Consider the following 21,241-nt stretch of genomic DNA (forward strand, 5'->3'; position numbering starts at 1 on the left):
AAAAAAAAAACGGGAGAAAAAGAAACACAGTAAAAAGTCAACAAAACAAGAAGACAAATGTCCCTCAGTCATAAGTAATCCCGAGAGCGGAGCTGCAAGATTCCCCTGTGCTAGAGTGTGATGTCACTCTGTCCAGAGCTGAGAAGAAGAAACCCTGTTGCTTGTTCCGACTCTGGCGGTGTTGTGGCTGTAGAAGAAGGTGGAATGTCAGACCGCCAGCCGGCCCGGAGGGGGATGCAGGGGACTCCAGGTTGGGGGTGCGGGAGGGGGTTCTTGGGGGTATGGGCGTGGGTCGCAGCATGGCTGGTTCTCTACTTTGGCTACGCCGCGACCCTGGCACAGCCTCCGATGCCGCAACAGCCGGTCTGTCCGTGAAAAGTTCTTCAAAACACAAAGTGGACATGATTCAATGAATAACTGAATTCAATGTTGTTAATTAAAATATTCAAAGGACATTTATTATGCTCATTTTCAGGTCTAGAATTCAACTATGGGACTCTACTAGAGTTTCAAATGATCCCAAAAAGAAAGATTATTTGTAGTTCTGGATATCGAACATAGAAACATCTCAAATCAAAGAGTGCAGAACCGATCCACACTAATAAATATTAAAGAATGTGTTACATTAGCCAGATGCCTCTGTTAAAGTAAATATATTTCAATAAACACCTCTTAATAGTTGTATTTTGGAAATGCCAAACATCAGAAAAAAAAACATGTAACTGTTTAATACAAATTACAAGTCACTGGATGAATTCCAGTTTGATGAGTGCAAGTGCCAAATTAATTCTTTGTGTATCTCTGCATAGTGTTAAATCTCCTGAATACATCCAGGGACTTCTCATTTTACTAGACAGCAACACAGTAGCTGGTTAGGGGTTTAGAACCAGGTAACTTCTTACTGTGAGGAAACAGCACTAACCAAAGCATCACTGTGCAGCCCCACCTACACATACATTTACTTTATCATTTGAAGCTTTGGTCATCTTTGATGAGCATTTGATGATTATATTCATGACAGAAAATATAGAAAAGCATAAAAGGTTCCCTTACTACTTAGAGAGGACATACTCATTTTCCATCTTTTCAAACAGTCCCCTGTGGTCTAAATGAAACATCTGTGCTTTGCTTTGGTCAAAATATAAAATGAAACAAGCACCAGAGGAGGTTTGTGACCCTGTATAAACCAGCTCTCTCAGAACGCTCCGTTTTTGTGTGTGTCTCTTTAAATGAAATGAGGCTGGGGGTGTAGCCCATGGTTTGGAGATACCAGGGGAGGGGATTTTTTTTTTACCAGAGCAAATTTGTCACAAGCAGAACAAATTTGAAACGGAGCACTTTTCTCTCTATGTTAAGACTTATGCAGACCACAAACAATCGACTGGGTGGGTTTATTTCTCATTTTGTGGGTCGGTAGGCAATAAGGTTACCCAAATATATGTTCAAAAACACAGTCAAAGTGGATTTTTCACAATATGTCCACCTTTAATACTTAAAGTATTTAATCATGGTCATTTTCATTTGTTGACATCGGTACATACCTGCTGGCAACGTTCACACTGGTAAGGCTTCTCCCCACTATGGACACGCTTGTGTCTCTCAAGGTGGTAGCGTTGGATAAACCTCATATCACACATGTCACAAGCAAATGGCTTCTCTCCTAAAAGAGCACACAGATACAGAGTCAATGCATCAATTTTAGCGTCTCATACAAACACATTGTGACAATTTATAGTTATAATCTTTATTTGCAGACTGTATTTCCAACACTGACAAATAGTTGGAAACAAACCTTCCCTAGCATGTATTGCTACAGTGTTCTGTTATCTGAAGATGATATTCTTAAAGGCCTCGTCATCAACTCATTATGTGCCGATCAGAGTGGAATTTCTTGTTTTGTGGCCCAGATCTATGCAGCATGTTGGCCCAAAAAAAATCTGGGACGAGTATTTTGAGGCTGGTTCAACATCCCATCAAATGACTTGACAATCTAAGCTCGAGTTTGTTGTTATCCCAAAGCACCAGAGCCTCTCTCGGCGATAAGGGTATGCAGTAATAAAGGATCGCGTACCCGTATGAGTGAGGCTGTGTCTCTCCAGGTGGTTACGCTGAATAAACCTCATGTCACACATGGAACAAGCATACGGCTTCACCCCTACACACACAGAGCAATATATTAGCCCTGCCGCCGACAGGTACAAGAAATACAACTTTCAAGCTCAATCTAACACTGAGTTAACAGCTCATCATTTCTGAATGTATGAATGTAAAGTGCATTGTGCTTTTTGAGAAAACATGTTGAAATGTTGTCATGCAACCATTATTTTAACTATGAATATAGTTAAGATATTAACACATCTAGGAGCTAAGTGATGACTGACATTATAAGGAAAAAACCCAGGTCTGTTAAATGTGCAGTATGTGAATTACAGTTTTTGTCCCAATACATATAATTTATATCCTCACTGTACAAAGCAAAAACAAGACTATTTCAGCATCCTCTCTATAAATTATGCTTATATTTACATCAAAAAAGAAATAAGCAATAACCTTTTTACACGAGCAAAAACGCAACCAACCTAATTTTTCATTGGACTTTCTCTGGATTTTTTTCAGATCTTTCTCTGGATCAGTTTGATCTGCACATAATGAAGCTACTTCATACTCTATTCTGCTTGCTTGTTTATACTTACACTTAGCATTGATTTAAAGGGGAAAACTGAAAGTCTTTAAAGATTAAAATCTGTAATGCCACTTTAAATGACAAATGGTTTAATGCAATCAAATGCCATTACATATGCATTATAGGGGTATTTAAGGTGTAATTGTGATTTTCTTGGGGAAGTTCTGTGTCCTTTAGATTGACTGATATGTAAAACGAGGTAAAAAAAAAAAAAGTTTTTTGATGCTGTTAGATATTTGACTTTTTTTGCACTCTAGCATTTAACATATTTATATACATATACATATAATGAGAACACCAAAAATCCAAACTTAAGGCCTGCACGCTCACAAAATAAATAAATGTAACTCATGTAACAGATGTTTTGAGAAAGTGTAATGCACAAATGTTATTTATGTATTGGTTTTTGACTTGTGATATCTAACACTTCACACAACCTGTCAGCTATTCTGGAAGGAGAGAGAGAGAGAGAGAGAGAGAGAGAGAGAGAGATTTTAACAGATATCCTCAACTAGTTTCCTATAACAATGATGTTGAACTTTAATATAAAAACTGTTGTGTAAAGCTAAAAGTAACTCACTTAAACACTTACGAAAGCATACATTACACTTATTAGGGCAAACACACAAAAGAATCGCTAATACTAGCTCAACAAAAAAAGTATATTGTGCTCTATTTAATGTGAGAGGGGCAGGTGCACGGACCCATTACCCGTATGAGTGAGGCTGTGTCTCGCCAGGTGGTAACGCTGAACAAACCTCATGTCACACATGGTGCAAGCAAAAGGTTTCACACCTAAACGCAGAGCATCCATACATTATTTCAGGACTATCAAGATCTGCGTCACAATCCATCAATCAGTTATGAACTACCTATCTACTATGTACTGTAAATATCTCTTCAGAATTGATGGGTTGTTAACCATTTCTCACTTTCTATAAGAGTTTTTCAAAGTCCAATTAGCAAAATAAAAAACTGTCAATCAAATTTCAGATCCACCACTAAACACATCACATGAGCTGATGATGTCACAGTCCTGTACTCATTGACATGTGAAGACTTTAATGTGACGTTTTTTACACACATAGTACACTCTAGCCTTGAACAAGAAATGATGTACTAAACTGTTACATTCACAGAGAAGTTACGATAACTGCCTGTTACAGCAGACCCTGAATCTGTCATCATGTAAGTACAGTCTGATCTCAGTGACGTGGGTACGGTGGGCGGACGCATACCCATATGAGTGAGGCTGTGTCTCGCCAGGTGGTAGCGCTGAAAAAACCTCTTGTCACACATGGTGCAAGCATAAGGTTTCACACCTAAATGCAAAGTAGCAATATTGTGTTACTTTACCTTGACTTTTCAAATCAAAACCTAAGCTATTGGTTATTAACCACACATAGGCCAATTCATGCAGAAACCAGAAGATGTGTAAAATGTTTCCTGTATGTAACTCTAACTTTTAAAAGTAGACAAAACTACACAACAGGCAGTTTTAGCATGAAAACCAATCAGAATCATTTATTAAAGCCATTAATAGTCAGTAATTACTTTCAGTAAAGGAGTAATGCAGCCAATGCCCTAACGTTTGCGTGCCTCATGTTAAAAGCTGTTTGTACTTAAGAAGGAGTTTCTTATGTTCATGGCTTTATGAGAATGTTTAAAAGTATATTTCAATGTAATTCACAGTCATTAAGTCATTCTACCACTAGCAGTGTTTCCCACAGATGACAATGTGCACATGTTGGTGGAGGAGGAGGAAACAGAGGGTGTTTATATTACCATGATTACATGGTAATATAAACAATAACATGTTTTAATTACAGTAGATTATTTATATAGGGTTACATTACATATTAATTGTGCCTTGTTCTCCCATTTATTCTTGTGCTTGTTCACAAATGACATAAATCTGCTCACCCTACTTTCAGACACACGCACGCACGCCTGTCCTCTATTAAAACACAGTGGCTTGTCCCGCCGTGCCTCCTACCATTTCTCTATACCTTTATTTGTCTGATCTTTCTCATTGGGCTACTCATCAGCAGTACGTTTTATAAAGATGCCCAGATAACACTGCTTCACTGGTTATTCTGTTAACGCAACACGGTAGCCGAGACTATTTAATGAAGTTACGTATCAAAACGATCTATAACTAAGAGTGCAGAATGACATAAGCAGACAACATCCCACTATTAAAACAGTGGGATGACAGTTTTCATATGAGACGTCGCACCTCAAACAAAGCATTACTGGGAGGGGCATAGGAGAAGATGTCTCCCTCTCTCTCTCTCTCTTTGATCATCCACAGTGCATGTGTCAGGTGCTCAGGGTTATCAGAAGCAAGACTGAGAAGGAGAGTTTTTCAATACTTCATTGAACGCAGATGGCAATCTTATTGGGATACTCAATGCTAAAGGTTTGGCCATAAATATACCTAGGCGGCCTGTCCAGGTATCGTCTATATGTGGGAAACACTGCATTAGTGTTAAAATTATTTTTAAAAGGTTTACAAAATTATGTAATTTTTTGAGAAGCCAGTTTAGAGAACTGAACTAAAGAAAAATGACATTTTCTATTAACCAACTATAATGATTGATTGTTAGTGCCTGAATGTGCTAAGGTTATAGGACTTTAACACAAATGGCTCAACTGTTTTATACACTACTTCTGATTTGCCATGCCTGAAAATAAAGCATCTCTTTTTAACAGTCTGTGTTTCTAATATAACAAAAAAAGGCTATAAAATAATGAAGTTCACAATATGAGAAGGGCAGGTGCACTGACCCATACCCGTATGAGTGAGGCTGTGTCTCGCCAGGTGGTAACGCTGAACAAACCTCATGTCACACATGGTGCAAGCAAAAGGTTTCACACCTAAACGCAGAACATTGAGGTATTATTTTCAGTCTTTGTATTTGTTTGTGTTCACAACCCATCATCCTGATCAAATAGAAATCAATTGTCCATATTGATGGGTTGTTCACCACTGTTTATAATCACTTAGATTTTTCTGTTGAAACAAATGACTATTTGTCCTCAATTATTGTTTATAACCAAAGTCCCCCCAAAAAATTGTGCAAACCAATTCTCAAATCCACAACTTAAACACCACACATGAGCTGATGATGTTGCAGTCCTGTTTGGCTTCACATATAAATAATTTACAGACATAATGAAGAGTAGGCTTGACGAAGAAAGCTTTAAACTGACTAGTTCAAGAGAAAAGTGAAAAATCCCAAAGGGGGGTGGGCTCTGTAAAAGCATTATGTTAAGTACAGTCTGATCATGGTGGAAGAGGTACGGTGGGCGGGCGCCTACCCATATGAGTGAGGCTGTGTCTCGCCAGGTGGTAGCGCTGAAAAAACCTCTTGTCACACATGGTGCAAGCATAAGGTTTCACACCTAAATGCAAAGTAGCAATATTTTAATACTTTGCCTCGATTTCCATTTTTCTCATTTAGAAATTATTATCTACCTTATTGATTATCAACCACACAAATGCCAATTCATGCAAAAACACAACAAACCTTTTTTCCACCAAATAATTATTCATAATTCCTTTAAGATGTTTATGTATTAATGTGATAACCAACAACCAAAAAAAACAAGATAATGATTTCCACTATCCTGTTCAACTGATGTAGATTATTGTAAGTAGCCTTGGAAATATGGTTTAATACTCCGAAGTGACATTTCCTTACATTAAGCAGGCGTATGACTGAAGTGAACTAAGAAAACTGTAATATGCACACTGATTTCTAACACTGAATGTCATGGGCACGGTGCACGGACCCATACCCGTATGAGTGAGGCTGTGTCTCGCCAGGTGGTAACGCTGAAAAAACTTCATGTCACACATGGTGCAAGCATAAGGTTTCACACCTAAACGCAGAGCAGCAAGACAATTATTTTTGTGTCTCTGCAACCAAGAAAAAAAAAACAGATAAATCTGTTCAAAAATATCATGGGTCCTAATCTGGGCTAAATTGATAACTGTGGTTAATAACCAATGTCATACCTCTAAATTGAAGTGGACAATATGAATGAGATACTTGTTTCAAATACCAAATTCGAGATGGGATCTTAAAATCCATTTACACAACACATGAGATGATGATGTTATCCATTTGTATTACACTTCAATGATATGTGTATAAATACAGACTAAATTAAGCAGACAGATGATGCAACATCCTAATCATGTGACTGGGTTAAGATTGGCAGACGCATACCCATATGAGTGAGGCTGTGTCTCGCCAGGTGGTAGCGCTGAAAAAACCTCTTGTCACACATGGTGCAAGCGTACGGCTTCACCCCTATACAGACAAAGTACCAACTTTAGCACAAAAACACTCAACTGCCAAAAATGATCGATGTTAAACTTTACTAATTTCTTAGTAAAGTTTGGTCGCACTAGTCAGCGCTCTGATTCAACTGGAAATTCCAGGAATGTTTCCAAGATATCTGCTTTTCCAATTTGAAAAGTCATCTGATTCACATCTGATTCCAATGGAGACGTAACTGCTAAAGTTCTAATGCTGAACATTAAATAGGGACATTTTTAGGGATAATGAAAATGTCTTGAGTAAAAGGCAAAATGACCTAGTCATCAAACCTGCAATTATCTGAGGCCAAAGTCCCAGTTAGCATGTTCCTACTATCACAATAGAAATATTTTCTGGGCCCGATAGTGATTTGTGTTTTCATGATTTCGACTATATTGATTTCTGGGATAAGTTGGTGATCTGACGACTTGAATTTTTGTAACGCTGATCAAAGGGGTCAGACTATTTTAGGCAGTTGGTTGACATTATGGTTGTACATTTGTTTGCAGAGCATCTTTTGAGATTTAATTCAATTCAATATACGTATTACAGTACAGAAAATATTCTAAAAATCATCACATAGAATCTAGCTTGTGAGTGAAGCAAAAATAAATCATTAACCTTGTTTTAAAGTTTATAACTTTTTTGTAAAAGCAGACTGACATTATAATGACTATCCTCACACAGAATCTGTTTTCCAATATGAAAGCCATTGAGATGAAAATATCCATTACAGCACGTAACATGATATTTCCTCACCATAACTTTGAATGTGAAATGACCCAAATATAACATTGTGAAGTCAGCTCTTAACGACTGTTTTCTCGTTTTCATGGAGGAAAAAAAAACACTACGTCAATTTGAGCCTAAACTAAATAACTGCAACTAAACCATCAATCCTTTGGACATTTACCAAGACTCTTCAGCAGGTTACATAACCAACAGACCAACTTTCTAACAGAAGCTACAGCTCATCTGGTAACATCGTCTTTTGTTGCACAAACATTGAATTGATCAGCTCTGGGTTTACACAAACCTGCAGCTACTTCTCTCTAAATGTCTCATCCCAGAATCTCCATTCTACCATTTGACATATCTAGTTGATAATCTGTTTAGACACAGTCTGATCTTTTATTACACAGCTCTGATGTGTTTTATAATGTGATATATCCAAACTGGGAAAGAGACGTTTTTATGTTAACCTATATATAAGGTCTTTAAGTAAAATATGCTAATTAAATGGTGTTAATTTCTTTAAAAAAGTTTGTAAGTAATACAAAATTTTGTTTTTCTGTAATACATATTTTTACCATGATGATGATGATAATAATGTGCTGACCCACGTTTGAATTTGCCAGGGTATGATTTCTATTAATACCTGAGTTGTCATTTCAAATACAAAGTATGGGCGGAGCGTTGTTATGCAAGCACGTATGACGGTCTCTACAGAAGCTACAAAAACATTAGCACTTTTAACAAGGGACAGAAAGCAATCTGAACTCAGGTTTGCAGCAGCCGTATAAGCATGAATGTAAAGCGCATGCATGATTATAGTCAGTGATAGAGAGGGGAAAGGTTAAAAAAATGAAACATACCTGTATGAGTAAGACTGTGTCTCTCCAGTTGGTAACGCTGTATGAACCTCATGTCACACATGGTACAAGCATATGGCTTCACTCCTAAACAGAGCACAACAATGTTAGACGCATTTCAACACGCAGATGAAGTTCAGTTCATCAAGATTTAAATGTTTACCATTGTTGCATGCATTAGCTCTGTCAGACATCAATTAAGACACATTACACAAAAAGAGTCTAAACTAGCAGATGTCAAAAGTCATGGTGCATCACACACAAATATCTTCAGGGATTACACACTGCAGTTCAGAATATATTGCTAACACTGTGGTTATACAGCCAACCAATTGTTGAAGTTGGTGAAAAGCTGATCTTTATTTCCTATTTTAGCCAGGGGAAACATTCTTTTATGTGCCTTAGAAAACACCAAGTAGCCCCTTGTTGTCCTCATATAGGACTATTGAGGCCTGCATTTGAACTCTTTTTATTGTACTGTGCCTTTTCATAGAGCATTTTATATAGTACCCAACAATACACATGCAAAAGTACCATTACAATGTAAATCACAAAAAAGGTAACTGACAGTGAGAGTCACTTTTTCAGTGGACAGTTTTCCAACAAAGCCTACAAATTTCTATTTAAACATTTTAGAAGGGGAATTGACAATAATAAGAAAAGGAAAAATGTGTAGGGTGTCCATATGAAAGGTGTCGTGGGGAAAGGGGAACAGTTAATTCAAGCATACCAGTATGAGTGAGGCTGTGTCTTGCCAAATGGTAACGCTGGAAGAACCTCATGTCACACATGGAGCAAGCGTATGGCTTCACCCCTAAATGCATACAGTATCAAACTTTAGAAAAGTGTTCTCATCAGCTATGTACACAAATATGTCATTTTACAAACAGAAGTAGTGTTCAATTTTATAATTAACTAGTCAATATTCAAACAAGACAGAAAATGTTTAACTGTAACCCTAAAAATAGTCAACAAATACATTGAGTACACCAGAAAAGAAAACAAGAAGAGGGGCTGAGTAGCAGAAGTTGTATATTTATGTATATTTTTATATCAAAGTACTCTAAAAGTAAAGGGTGAGCATGTTCAACGCCTGATGCTGTCAGGTGAGAGGGATAAGTAAAAGTTATACCCGTATGAGTGAGAGTGTGTCTTGCCAGGTGGTAGCGTTGGAAAAATCTCATGTCACACATGGAGCAAGCATATGGCTTCACCCCTGCACACAGAGCAGAATACTTTGTAAAAACGACACAATGAACTGAACAGGACTCACTTAAATTATGTATCCAGACATGCCAAAAGCAGGGACATGACATAACACTTTATACATTTGCTTACATTTTTTGATCTTTTAACATGTTTGATAAAGGGACCTAAATAAAAACAACATCTGGTTGAACTAAGTACAGTTTTTTAATGCTGGAAGTGATAGGAACCATCTAAAATATCTTATGATCAAAGTTAAGGTTTTATTTACAGGCACTGCAGTGAGGTAAAAATAAAGGGGCATATCATTGTAAGTAAAACAGGGTATTTGGGCTCTTGTGGAGTAAATAAAGGGGGAACCTGTACCCGTGTGAGTGAGGCTGTGTCTTGCCAAGTGGTAGCGTTGGAAAAACCTCATGTCACACATGGAGCAAGCGTATGGCTTCACCCCTGCACAAATAAAAAGTCTTTAAATATAAGCTTGAAACAGGACAAAAATTAACACAGTACTGCAATTCTTTATGTTATCTAATCATCCTGGGACACAAAGTATTGTTTGTATAGTACATGGTTTAGCATGAGACGAAAAATTCAAGCACCTCAAATGATATACCTCTAAGCAAAGAGCAAAAGTTGTGTACATCCAAGTGCCCCACTATGTATGCAGTATGTGCTCACGAGATATGGTTTTTACTTTTAAATATTACTAACCTAATACATGTCTGGATACCTCTCAACTCTGAATAAGAGTATTTCAATGTTTTAGTCACTGTAGACATCAATCAATTATAGTTAACACTTATATTAGTTCAAAAGTTAAGACACTTCTTAAAACCCTAATGAGCTCAGGTAATCAGACGCCTACCAGTATGAGTGAGGCTGTGTCTTGCCAGATGGTAACGTTGGAAGAACCTCATGTCACACATGGAGCAAGCGTACGGCTTCACCCCTACATACACAAAGTTTCAACAGGTTAGCTAAGATGTTCCTTAAGCATCAAAGGAAAGCAGGGTTCACAGACAGTTATTCACTGGGACCTGGCAAACATTACACATTCCACTCAAGCTTCATGTCAAAAGGGGGATTTGTTCTACTTTAACTAAAGTGTCTTTTGTCATGTAGAGAATTAATTTACAAATGATCAAGAGCTTCTTGAAACAAAAGCAGCAACAACATAGAAGCCAAGCATGTATGAAACAATACATAAATGTAAGCAGCAATAGAAAAATATCTACAACGGTGATCACACTGGCCAGCTGAAGCTGAAACGTTAGCAACTTCTCAAACCCCTTAGCTATTACAGTTCTGGACAACATGTTGTAGCATTTTGAAAATCATATGTGATGTAACTTACTGCAAGTTGATGTTGATGTGTCATCAACTTAGTGCATGTCAGTGTATGTTGCTTTGTAGTGTTACAGGTGTTTCCTGTTCCCTAGCACTCCACAATGAAGATCTGCCTCAACTATCTAGAAGCTACCAGTCTGATCTCCGCCATACACTTTACAGCAGGAACTTCTTCACAAGCGACCGTGCAACAGTATAATGGAGAAAATTCATTTTGAAAAGCCAGACAATTATAGCTTATACACTGAGCTTGGCAGCCATAAATAGTGATGACAAATGTACGTGTGGACATCAAAGGACTATTCCATTTTATACCATGGCCTACAACAACTTCTGTAAGGCTGGACCCGGCAGGAGGGCCGTATGTCAAACTGTTTACCACTGTAAACGACAGAACTTTTAATAATGAATCTGAATGCAGATTTTAGCCTTCAATAAAAGCGACTGACTAACAAGCACATTTTCTAGGAGTGTATTTGTAAGGCAACATGTTTTTTCCTTATTACATAGTGACCAATCTACCCATCGCTTACAGATCATCGATAACACTATGTCACTTTAATCGAAAGTAGCTATGTTTACATGTTCAAAATTTTAGTTGCACTGTTCACATGGACTCTAAATAAAGTGATCCCAACGTGTGTTGCATGCCTCTATCATTTAATCCGAGTATTCAAACGAGAATTTTGACACGGGCAGAGATGTCCTATCGGTCTAGTTTAGCTGTTTCTTCCTGTTAACAGGACTGACAGGACAAAAAACTGTGCGCTGACTTGTGAGAACTTGATCTCTGTTCTTTGGAACGTCAGGTACATGTTTCTGTCACGAGGTGTGTGTCCATCATTCTCCGGAGTGAGATCCGTTTCAAGAAGAACTCAAGCACTGTTGTGTTTATTTCCCGTTATTATTTCTGGTCTAGTTCTGGATAAGTACTCCTGAGTCACTGAGCAAGTTGACTCCACCTGTGCTGTAAATAAACACGGCTGTCACTACACACTACACACTACACTACGCTCCTCCACTCTTCCCCCTTCCTGTGCGATAAGAGATTTAAGTCTCTTATCTCACGTCTGTGACTTTAGATGTCTGTTTTTTATTTGACCCTTTTCTTACTTTCTTTCTTCCTAATTAAGCTGCAAGCTCAGCAGTTAACAACTGCCCTGCAAATGATAAACAGGGGGAGAGTGCAGGTCTGCAGGAGGAGCTGTTGTTCAACATGCACCGTTGAAGAGATGGGCAGACATGGGCAGTAAGAATACTTTTGCCCCAACCAGTAAGACACAATCGTAGTGTGTACAACGATCAACGACTGACATAAACCACTCCTCTCGTTCAGATGGAAATTTCTCTCCAATGAGCCGTATCCGATCACTCTTTTCAGATTGTCATGTTTACATGAAGCATTTTTATTCTGATCAAGCTTTTATTACGATCATTTGTGTCCATGTAAACATAGCTAGTGATCGCACCTCCTTTAATACAACACTAGTTTCAAAAAATGACAAATTTCCACATGATAAGTACCAGTGGAAAAAATACAAAATAGATTCATATAAAGCCAGTTGTTTTTGAGCGGCAATGATAGAAAAGAGATCAAATACTTTGAGTGGTCCACAGGAGCTTTGTGACTGTAACTTAAGCACTATTCACTCCTGAAAACTTTATGACATTTTTAGGTCGAGCTGCATGTGTGAACACCAACAGCTGAATTTTTCACTTCTAATTCACTCTGAATTTTTCCTGTCTGCCCCCTAGTAAAATGTTCTATGTGAAGTTGTGGTGAGCTGATGTGTGAATGCAGCAGTTACTATTCAGGAAATTAACTACCAGCGGGAGGGGATGAAGACTTATATCCTGCGACCACAGATTGTGTAGTGCATGACTGGTGGGATCTCTGTACATGTAATGCCTGCTTCTTTATACTTTTGTTCCCTGTATGATTTTCTCTGACATGTTCACAGTATCAGAAAAGAGAAAACTACTCGTGGCATTAATAATAAAGCATAAAAAACTGTCCCCCCAACTTCCACCTGACAAGATAGTCTGGAGGTGCATGTATTCAGAATCAGGTCAGAGAGATTGAGTCAGGGGTAGCCTACCTGAAAATTTCTAGAGATTTTCAGAAGTGCATATGTGAAAACAGCGACACATTGTCTATTTTCTTATGATGTGTCATTGTGTACAACTGCAAAAATATATTTATATATAAGATCAGTGCTTTTATTGCTATGTATGAACTCCAACAGTCAAAACCCTTGATGAATCAGTGTTGTGTTTCTGTTCACTCTGAACTCATCCTACAGTAGTGGCCCCTTGGCATCCTTTAATGAAATGATAAATATAATACTAAAGGATTATTTAAACATTCTGTTTTTTCAAGCTTTGATTGCATAAGACAAATTCCTGTCAATGAGACTACTTGATCATTTATGGTTTCTTTACTTGAACTGGGTACGGTAAAAGGACGCATACCCGTATGAGTGAGTCTGTGTCTCTCCAAGTGGTAACGCTGGAAAAACCTCATGTCACACATGGAACAAGCGTACGGCTTCACTCCTACACACACAGAGCACACAATTATTAGCTATTCAGGTCTGTCAAAATAAAATGTGGATAACAACAACAACAAAATATAGATCTAGTGTTGCCACAGTAGCAACAGCTTATAATTGATGTAGAAATTGGATTGATTCATAATTGATATCCAAATTTGTATGTATGAACCATGCTTACAGGGCTTATTAGACTTGGTCATCATTAGTTTGGTGTTTTTCTTTCGGTGAATACTGACTTGGAAATGTATTTCGGTGGAAGTTAACTTACCCACAGCATACTTCTTAAAACAATGAAAAACAAAGAGATATATGTAAAAAGTTGAAACACAAATGTTTTAAATGTAGTCCTCCATTTTCTGTTTGTATGCTGTATAATCAATTAAAAGCATAGTCCTTTGATGTCCATGCAGTTACTTTCTACTTATTTAGTAATAATTATATACAAACAATATTTTTTAACAAGAAACAAATCATGCATGTCTTTTGCTGCCTGTGCATGGAGGCTTCCTCATTCTTACACTGGGGTCCAGAAGCCTGAGTCCACTTTCAAAAAGTCTTGTTCACAGAACTGGTTACAGTCATCTTAAGCGAGATATTTTTATGTTGATACTTATAGTTTAGCACAATTGATTGCATTTTTAATTGCCAGTACATGTTCAAAGTTCCATTTTGTTGCACTCTCATGTGCCATGTTTTTATTTTGCATTTTTGTACTGCCTTGAGCTAACAGTTCTTTACATCTCCTTTGGATACAAAGTCAAACCTACCTTTAGGTTGAAAGGATATAAGGAACTTAAGGTAGACCAAAAGCTTTAACCATAAAAAAGGAACTTGTTCTGGATCGAGAAGTAAAGGTAAACGGCTGAAGAGGACTGAAAAAAGTGATATGTTTGATGTCAAAAGGAGGACATTACTACATTCACTGTGCCCACAGGGAGATGCTGCTGTCTGTATACACCAGTGAGTAGCATATGAATTTTAATTTGCTATACATAGCAAAATGCTATTTATTATTATTATGATGTTATATTTTATCTTGTAATTGTTTAAGTAAGCCATTATAAATGATACAATTGGTGTTGCTGTATAGCTGAAAAGTTCCCCTGCATTTATCCACTTCTAAACTGAGGTTGTACAAGAGCTACACACTGCTGAGAGTTGCTCAAGTCAAACAATCCAAAACACAACAGCTTTGGTCAAACACTTTATGTCTTCAGATTGGGTCTGCTTCACCTGTGCCCATTACTGAATGTGTTAATGCAATGCCCAATTGTGCAATGTGACGTGTTGATTTGCATGAGACTTAGAAACATGCAGCGACTGCTCGACTGCGGGACACAGGAGGATTTGGTTTAGGAGAAAATTATACTTTTGAGTGACCGCACCCTGTAAAGACCAGTATATCAAGCTGACATCCTTGCAGGAAACAACAGCATTTGCATCAACATGACACATTCAAATAAACAAAGAACAAGAATCTTATTTGACTTGACTTATTTGACTTGTTTAACAAGTCAAAACAATCAGCCCCAAACTGAGACTGTACCAAACAAGATCCAAGAAAAAACAAAAGTCAGGAATGAGCTGGTTTAACAGATAAATCAAAGTAGGAACTTGCGATAACAATTCATCCCAGTCACATGAGGTACTTTTTCTGTCCATAAGCACCAGGCTCTAAAGCCAACAATTCTACAACTGATGCCAGTTAAATGTAAGCGTTCATTTAGGCCAATAATGGCTGTCCAAAGCAGAACATATCTATATTTGATCTTTGAAGTTTAAACAACACTTTTCAATAGTGGACTCAGGACCATTGGACCGCACTGTATTATATAATCCTCCATTAGAATTTCCTGGTGTTGGGGATCAATATGCATGAGACAAATACTGTGCTTTATTTTGGGGGCTGGTGAACAGATTTAGGGGTTGGCTTTGTTGGAAATTACTGTCCACAGACAAAAATGAACCCTCAGATTGATCCAAGTGGCAGACTACAGATGTAGTCCCGTTTATGTAATATGGGTACGGTTAAAGGACGCATACCCGTGTGAATGAGGCTGTGTCTCTCCAGGTGGTAACGCTGAATAAACCTCATGTCACATACGGCACAAGCATACGGCTTCTCCCCTAAACCGAAGAGCACCAGTTTTAGTTCAAGTCCCCACAGATACCACCAATTAGCTGTGAGGCAAAAGCTATTACCAAACATATTTTTTAAGCAGGCCATAGCAAAACCTTACAATTGCTGCATACTCCTAAGATTCAGTCCAACTCAAGCGTTCTGTGCCTCTATCAACACGATTCATATAATCAAGCATAACATGGTGGCTTAAATGTGAACGTCAGTTGTTCTAAGCGTGACCCATACCTGTATGAATGAGGATATGTCTCTTCAGGTGGTATCCACTCCTAAATGCTCCATAACAGTGATCACAAATAAAGTTTTTCTGCACTTTGGATGATGGGCCATTTTCATCTCCTCCAGTGCCCTAATGAGAATGATAGAAAAGTATGGTTCAACATTTGTGTCAAATATCACACTAAGGGTGCAAAAATGATACAAACTGAGCTACACAGAAACAATGTGTCAAACATACCCACCCACAACCGCTGATGAAACGCTAGAACTCAGGTGAAATTTCAGTAAATGCAAGCCATAACGTGTCAATCACACACTGAATACTTAGCCTATAATCCTAATCCTTTGCATATCTTTGAGATTTTTTCCTCCTCTTAAACCCAAATGATCTTTCATGTGAACACACAATAAAGGTTGTTTTTTTTGGGGGCTTTTTTGTTTACATCAGCGTATTTAACATCTGAAGTGAGAAACACTGCACAATCTCTTTTGATGGCCTAATGCCCTCATGTTACTGCTCCCCCCCCCCCCGTTATGCACACAACCGCAGTTATTGTGCTCGGCTTCACTCTGCTCCCCTCCCCCCTCTTTCCTCTTCAGAGATCCTCCACCCCCTCCACATCTTCCCTGAACTCCTCCCCCCACCCCCACACAAACAAAAAGTGCACACATGAAGGCTCCAAGTCAGGCGCACTTGGATAAAGTGTTTTTACAAAAACGTGTTAGCAGCTCGCAACACTTTTTGTTGTGATGAGAGAAAAAAAGGGGGGAAAATTAACATGCATAGCAGAGACCAATCCCTTTTTAGCGACCACAGCCACTGACCTTCCCTCCCCTTCCCTCTTGTTCTCTCACTTTACAGGGCGTTACTGATTTCCTGTTCTTTTTTTTCTGCTGCATGTCCTCATTGGCTCTCATCTCCTTCTCGTCCAGCAGGCGGGGAGCTTGGTATTCACCTTCCTTCCGGATAAGCTTCAGAGACAAAAAAAAGTCAATTATTTCCTGATATAAGAAATTCATCTATCCATCTATTTAAAAATTATCTGGACACGACTTGAATGATCGTCTTTCATTTGTATTTTTGACAGCTTGATATAAAGTGTTTAATATTGTTGATAAACAAATTTTGCGCCTGTATTTAATGGAAACCAACATGATCTGAAGCGATATATATATATATTTATTTTTTTTTTAATCGTATTATGCGGGGATAACATCCACGTTTTGTTCTCTCTGGAACAAATGTGTTTTTTAATACATAGGAAAATGGTGACAGATGGAGGTTTGGGGATAATGGCATATGTGGAGTTTCTTAAACTGTTACTTTCAGTTACAGATAACCTGTTCTTTATCATATTCATTTTTGACATGACATCAACTTGCATTTTGGGCTAGATGTTCAAAGCTAGAGATGTTCAAAAATAATAAAAGACAACTGAGTTGGTCATTCAATAGGTTAAAGCATCATGACTTGCTAAGGGTCCTCACCAGGGGCGGACAGCTCATTCCAGACGGGAGGATCATGTGACTCTGGGGAGCACGATCAGGTCCGTCTCTCTGCGGTGGTCCATGGCCAAGTGGAGCCATCATTTTTTTGGGTGGAGCAGCCATGGAGCTGGCCTGCATCAAAGCCATGCTGGAGAGGACAGCTTCGCAGCCAAGCAGCCCCGCCTGTGAAGAGAGAGAATAGAGTACAACAATTTACTCACTATGTCAAAGATATAGAAAACGCTTACAATGTTAAATTATCTGCAACTTTAGTTGACAAGTTGGCATTCGCCAAACTAGCCTTCAACGACAACATCCTGAGTGACACAAGACTGCAAGTAAATTTTTTTATAACCACTTTGGTGGTCTTAAAAAACAAACCCATTTCATATGGTCGCGGACTGAGCTGCTGGGCAGATGTGACATTGCTGTGGTGTATGTGAGCGCAGGGACAGGGGTTGGGACAAGGTCATCCAGAGATCCGTCAGTCAGGATGGTCGGGCTGGTGGGAAGCCACACCCACCTCACTCATCTAGCATTAAAACTGAGGAAGGGGAGGACGTGGATGAAACAGACAAACATTAAAATTACCACAGCATCCCTTGCTGCCGTTATAGGTAAATAGTCAATCGTTTCCACTTAGGATTGTCTTTTTTCTTTCAAAACAACATTTACATATCTAAAAACATGACACACAAAGATATGACTGTATAATGGTTCTGCATAAGCTACAATTGAGAATCCAGTACTTAAGCAGCTAAATAAATTGAACAACACAAAAAAAACAGCCAATAAACATAAATAAAGGTATAACGAATAGCATGTCTATGTTACGCTTGTTACTTTTGGACACCAGGGTTTAACTTGAAGTCTTTTTTAACACATACATTTTATTTCTCTTTGTTATCTTATGTTTCAGAAATCAGGTAATTATTTTTTTTAGTTCACACAGACACAATGAGACTTTTGATCGGCATAACTTCAAAAGCTACAGCTCCTAATTGGAATCAGGGGTACTTATGTCTTGAATCAGAAACCAGTTTGGATTTAGAACCAGTACTGTATAACTAATACAAAGAGTAACAGATAACTATTTTCCTACGAGCCCTACAAATTTAGCAAATACTGTATTGATCACTGGTTTCAGTATCAGTAAACTGCATGCTAGCAATCCAGCCATTTGAGCACACCTGCATGTTCTAAATTAAACTTTATCTAAAGCCGTTTTCACATATGCACTCCAGATAGTATCTAGATAATTACAGGAAGAATGCTCCGGAGATTCTCCCGACCTAGTCATTCACATATGCTCCTCACAGCGGGGGACTATCCCTGTCAGAGGGGAGGGGGATCAGGGGATTTCCTGAAGTGAGACGTGATGTAAATGAACAACGCGGAAGTAGCGGACGTTATAATGAGAATATTTGCCTTTATATCAATGCCATGTGTAATCCAATGGAATGACAACATTCACAAAAGAGAGGAGAACAACATACTGATGAACAGAAAACATAATGCAGCCGTTTAATTACGTGCACTGAGGTTGCAGTGGTCTCGTGCAGACACTTTAGACAGTCACTGTATATAAACGTCATTCTCTTTCTATTGGCTCGAGTTGAAATCTCTGGAGTATATGCTGCCGCGTTCAGACATCAGCTCACTTGGACTTTCTGCGGATAAAATACTAGGGGTCTGGCCGGAGAAACTCCGGGTAGCCAAGTCTCCGGAGTTTTTCAGGAGATTTCTGTATGTGTGAAGGGTTTAACTGTATTTTTGAATATACAGCTTTCAATGTTGTCTCAACTGATATTTATGCAACTGTTTTATGATTAAGTGGAAATGTGAAGACAAAAAGAGACTGAGAAAAACTTAGAAAGAGAAAATAATCTTGAGAGACAAACCTGTACAGCCCTGCCAGGTGAACTACATTAAGTATGGTGGATAAGAAAAATAGTATTTTTTGGTAAATATATAATTTTTATTTGTCATCGTATAAAATCTTCCTACTATTTTGACTGTGGAATTGATTTGAATCCAATGCCTTGTAAAAGATCAAGTATGAAAATAAAGTGATGGAAGAGTTATTTTTTTATCTACTTTAATTCTGCTCAGTTTATTTTCAAGAAAGAACAAAAGCTTCACTCCTGGTAACCAAAATCTTATAGTAATTCAGTTAAAGCCTAACTAGAGTAAAAGTGTAAAGGTATTACAGAAGGGAAGTAAACCATGGACAATAAAATACATGAAAGTTTTCACAATATAAAAGAATCTGGTCTGCATTCAAAGGTTTCCTGTAACAACAAATACGTTTTGAATTTGTCGTGAGCGTTTGATTGAAGTGTTACCTAGAGGCCAGGAATTTACTCAAAGAAACACTGTCCCCTCTTGTAATTGCTCTGTCGTGATTTTAACGTAGTCCATATTCAAAGGTTTGCTCCAAAAGGCAGAGATATATTTAAACACTTGCAGGCTAATGCTGCTAGGAAAATAGACAGTTAGCGCGAAGCTAACAATTGCTAATGCTTACTAAAACCTACATTTCTAGTTGGTTGCTATTCATTTGATGTCGTTGTTTTAGCTGCAAGCAAGGCAAACTCCTAAACTTTTAATTGATGTTGCTCTAAAAATGTTAACATATTTCAGCAGAGACTGAACTGGCCTTCGCACTACCACCAAACCAAACGAGAGTTGAACCAGCAGGCTAACATCAGCTAACCAGCAGCTAGCTGCTAGCTGGCGCCCTCGCCCACTAACATGTTAGAAATCGAGATTTGCCCACCAGGTCGTAGATTTGATACAATAGTTTTACAAGAGTATCTTCTTTGCACATCTGACCTCCCGTTATTTTATTGTTAATATAATAAAACGCTTAAGATTGAACGACAGACCTCCGTGATGGCCGTCGTTTCAGTGCCTCCCCCTCCCGATGATGAAGCTAACGTTTGTTAGCGGGTTAGCGGTGGCTAACACTGACGCTGAAATATTAAGTAAAATCCATTAGCTACCATTTCTGAGCATGCATATTTGTAAAGTAAACAGCAGACCACTGAATGCATTGCGTGAATTCACCGAGAATCAAAGGAAATTGAAAGGATATTTCTGTACCTTTCAGCCTCACTCACCCGACGTTTTCCAGAGCGTCTAGTTTACAAACACAGGAAACGCCACAGGATGTAACCCACCCCCCCACACAGCACACACTCCTCACGCCAAGAGGAAAAGCTCATCTTCTTCCAGCGAAGCCTCTTAGTTGGCAAGAAATGGGTTTAGAAATACCTTTTAGAATAATACTAAGATAAAAAACATGTTTACAACGTGATGTAAGCTAACTGGCCTCTCACGATCAGATTCAGACGAAAAGAAGCAGTGGACTCAAACAGCGACGTGCAGACATGGACTGGATCAGTCCGCTACTGCCCGAAGCATCAAATAAATTATAATCAATAATACCTAATACACAATCTGTTTTTGTGCCGTCGTCTAATCTTTAAACTTAAAATGATATAAAGCAGGGGTGGGCAACTGGCGGCCCGGGGGCCACATGCGGCCCCCATTAACTCTCAACGTGGCCCCTCAGGTCAATTTTTGAAAACCAGAAATATGTCCATAATAATAATTGATCACTGGTATGTGTTTTTTATTTTTTTTTATTTAACCTTTATTTATCCAGGAAAGTCCCA

The 21,241-nt window shown here is 38.4% G+C and overlaps 1 protein-coding gene across 22 annotated transcripts; it reads right to left on the reverse strand.

Moving 5' to 3' along the window:
* Positions 1-120: 120 nt before the first annotated feature.
* Positions 121-20,834, reverse strand: znf740a (zinc finger protein 740a). 22 transcript variants are annotated; one of them, XM_061042670.1, is made up of 21 exons: positions 20,684-20,834; positions 17,943-18,105; positions 17,562-17,744; positions 16,899-17,045; positions 16,083-16,203; positions 15,758-15,841; positions 13,632-13,715; positions 10,678-10,761; positions 10,179-10,262; positions 9,739-9,822; positions 9,337-9,420; positions 8,610-8,693; positions 6,922-7,005; positions 6,488-6,571; positions 6,008-6,091; positions 5,480-5,563; positions 3,922-4,005; positions 3,395-3,478; positions 2,072-2,155; positions 1,542-1,660; positions 121-381 (listed from the first exon to the last, which is right to left on the reverse strand). In XM_061042670.1, the coding sequence occupies exons 2-21, from the start codon at positions 17,985-17,987 to the stop codon at positions 208-210; spliced, it is 1,965 nt and encodes a 654-aa protein (XP_060898653.1). In that variant the 5' UTR covers positions 17,988-18,105; positions 20,684-20,834; the 3' UTR covers positions 121-207. The 22 variants fall into 22 exon arrangements, with proteins under 22 accessions (XP_060898653.1, XP_060898655.1, XP_060898652.1 ...); XM_061042672.1 differs by having other exon boundaries at positions 16,929-17,045; positions 20,667-20,813; XM_061042669.1 differs by having other exon boundaries at positions 20,667-20,813.
* Positions 20,835-21,241: the final 407 nt, after the last annotated feature.

Source organism: Labrus mixtus, chromosome 7 (assembly GCF_963584025.1).
Source record: "Labrus mixtus chromosome 7, fLabMix1.1, whole genome shotgun sequence".
NCBI classification, from domain to species: Eukaryota; Metazoa; Chordata; class Actinopteri; order Labriformes; family Labridae; genus Labrus; species Labrus mixtus.

Excerpts from the sequence above, each read along its gene's own strand:
- znf740a (XM_061042670.1), bottom strand. The coding sequence starts at position 17,987 with ATGTCACATCTGCCCAGCAGCTCAGTCCGCGACCATATGAAATGG. Across the intron at positions 16,204-16,898 it reads AAGAGGGAAGGGGAGGGAAG|GGCACTGGAGGAGATGAAAA; the intron begins GTCAGTGGCTGT and ends CATTCTCATTAG. Across the intron at positions 10,762-13,631 it reads ACACAGACTCACTCATACGG|GGGTGAAGCCGTACGCTTGC; the intron begins GTATGCGTCCTT and ends TTGTGTATGTAG.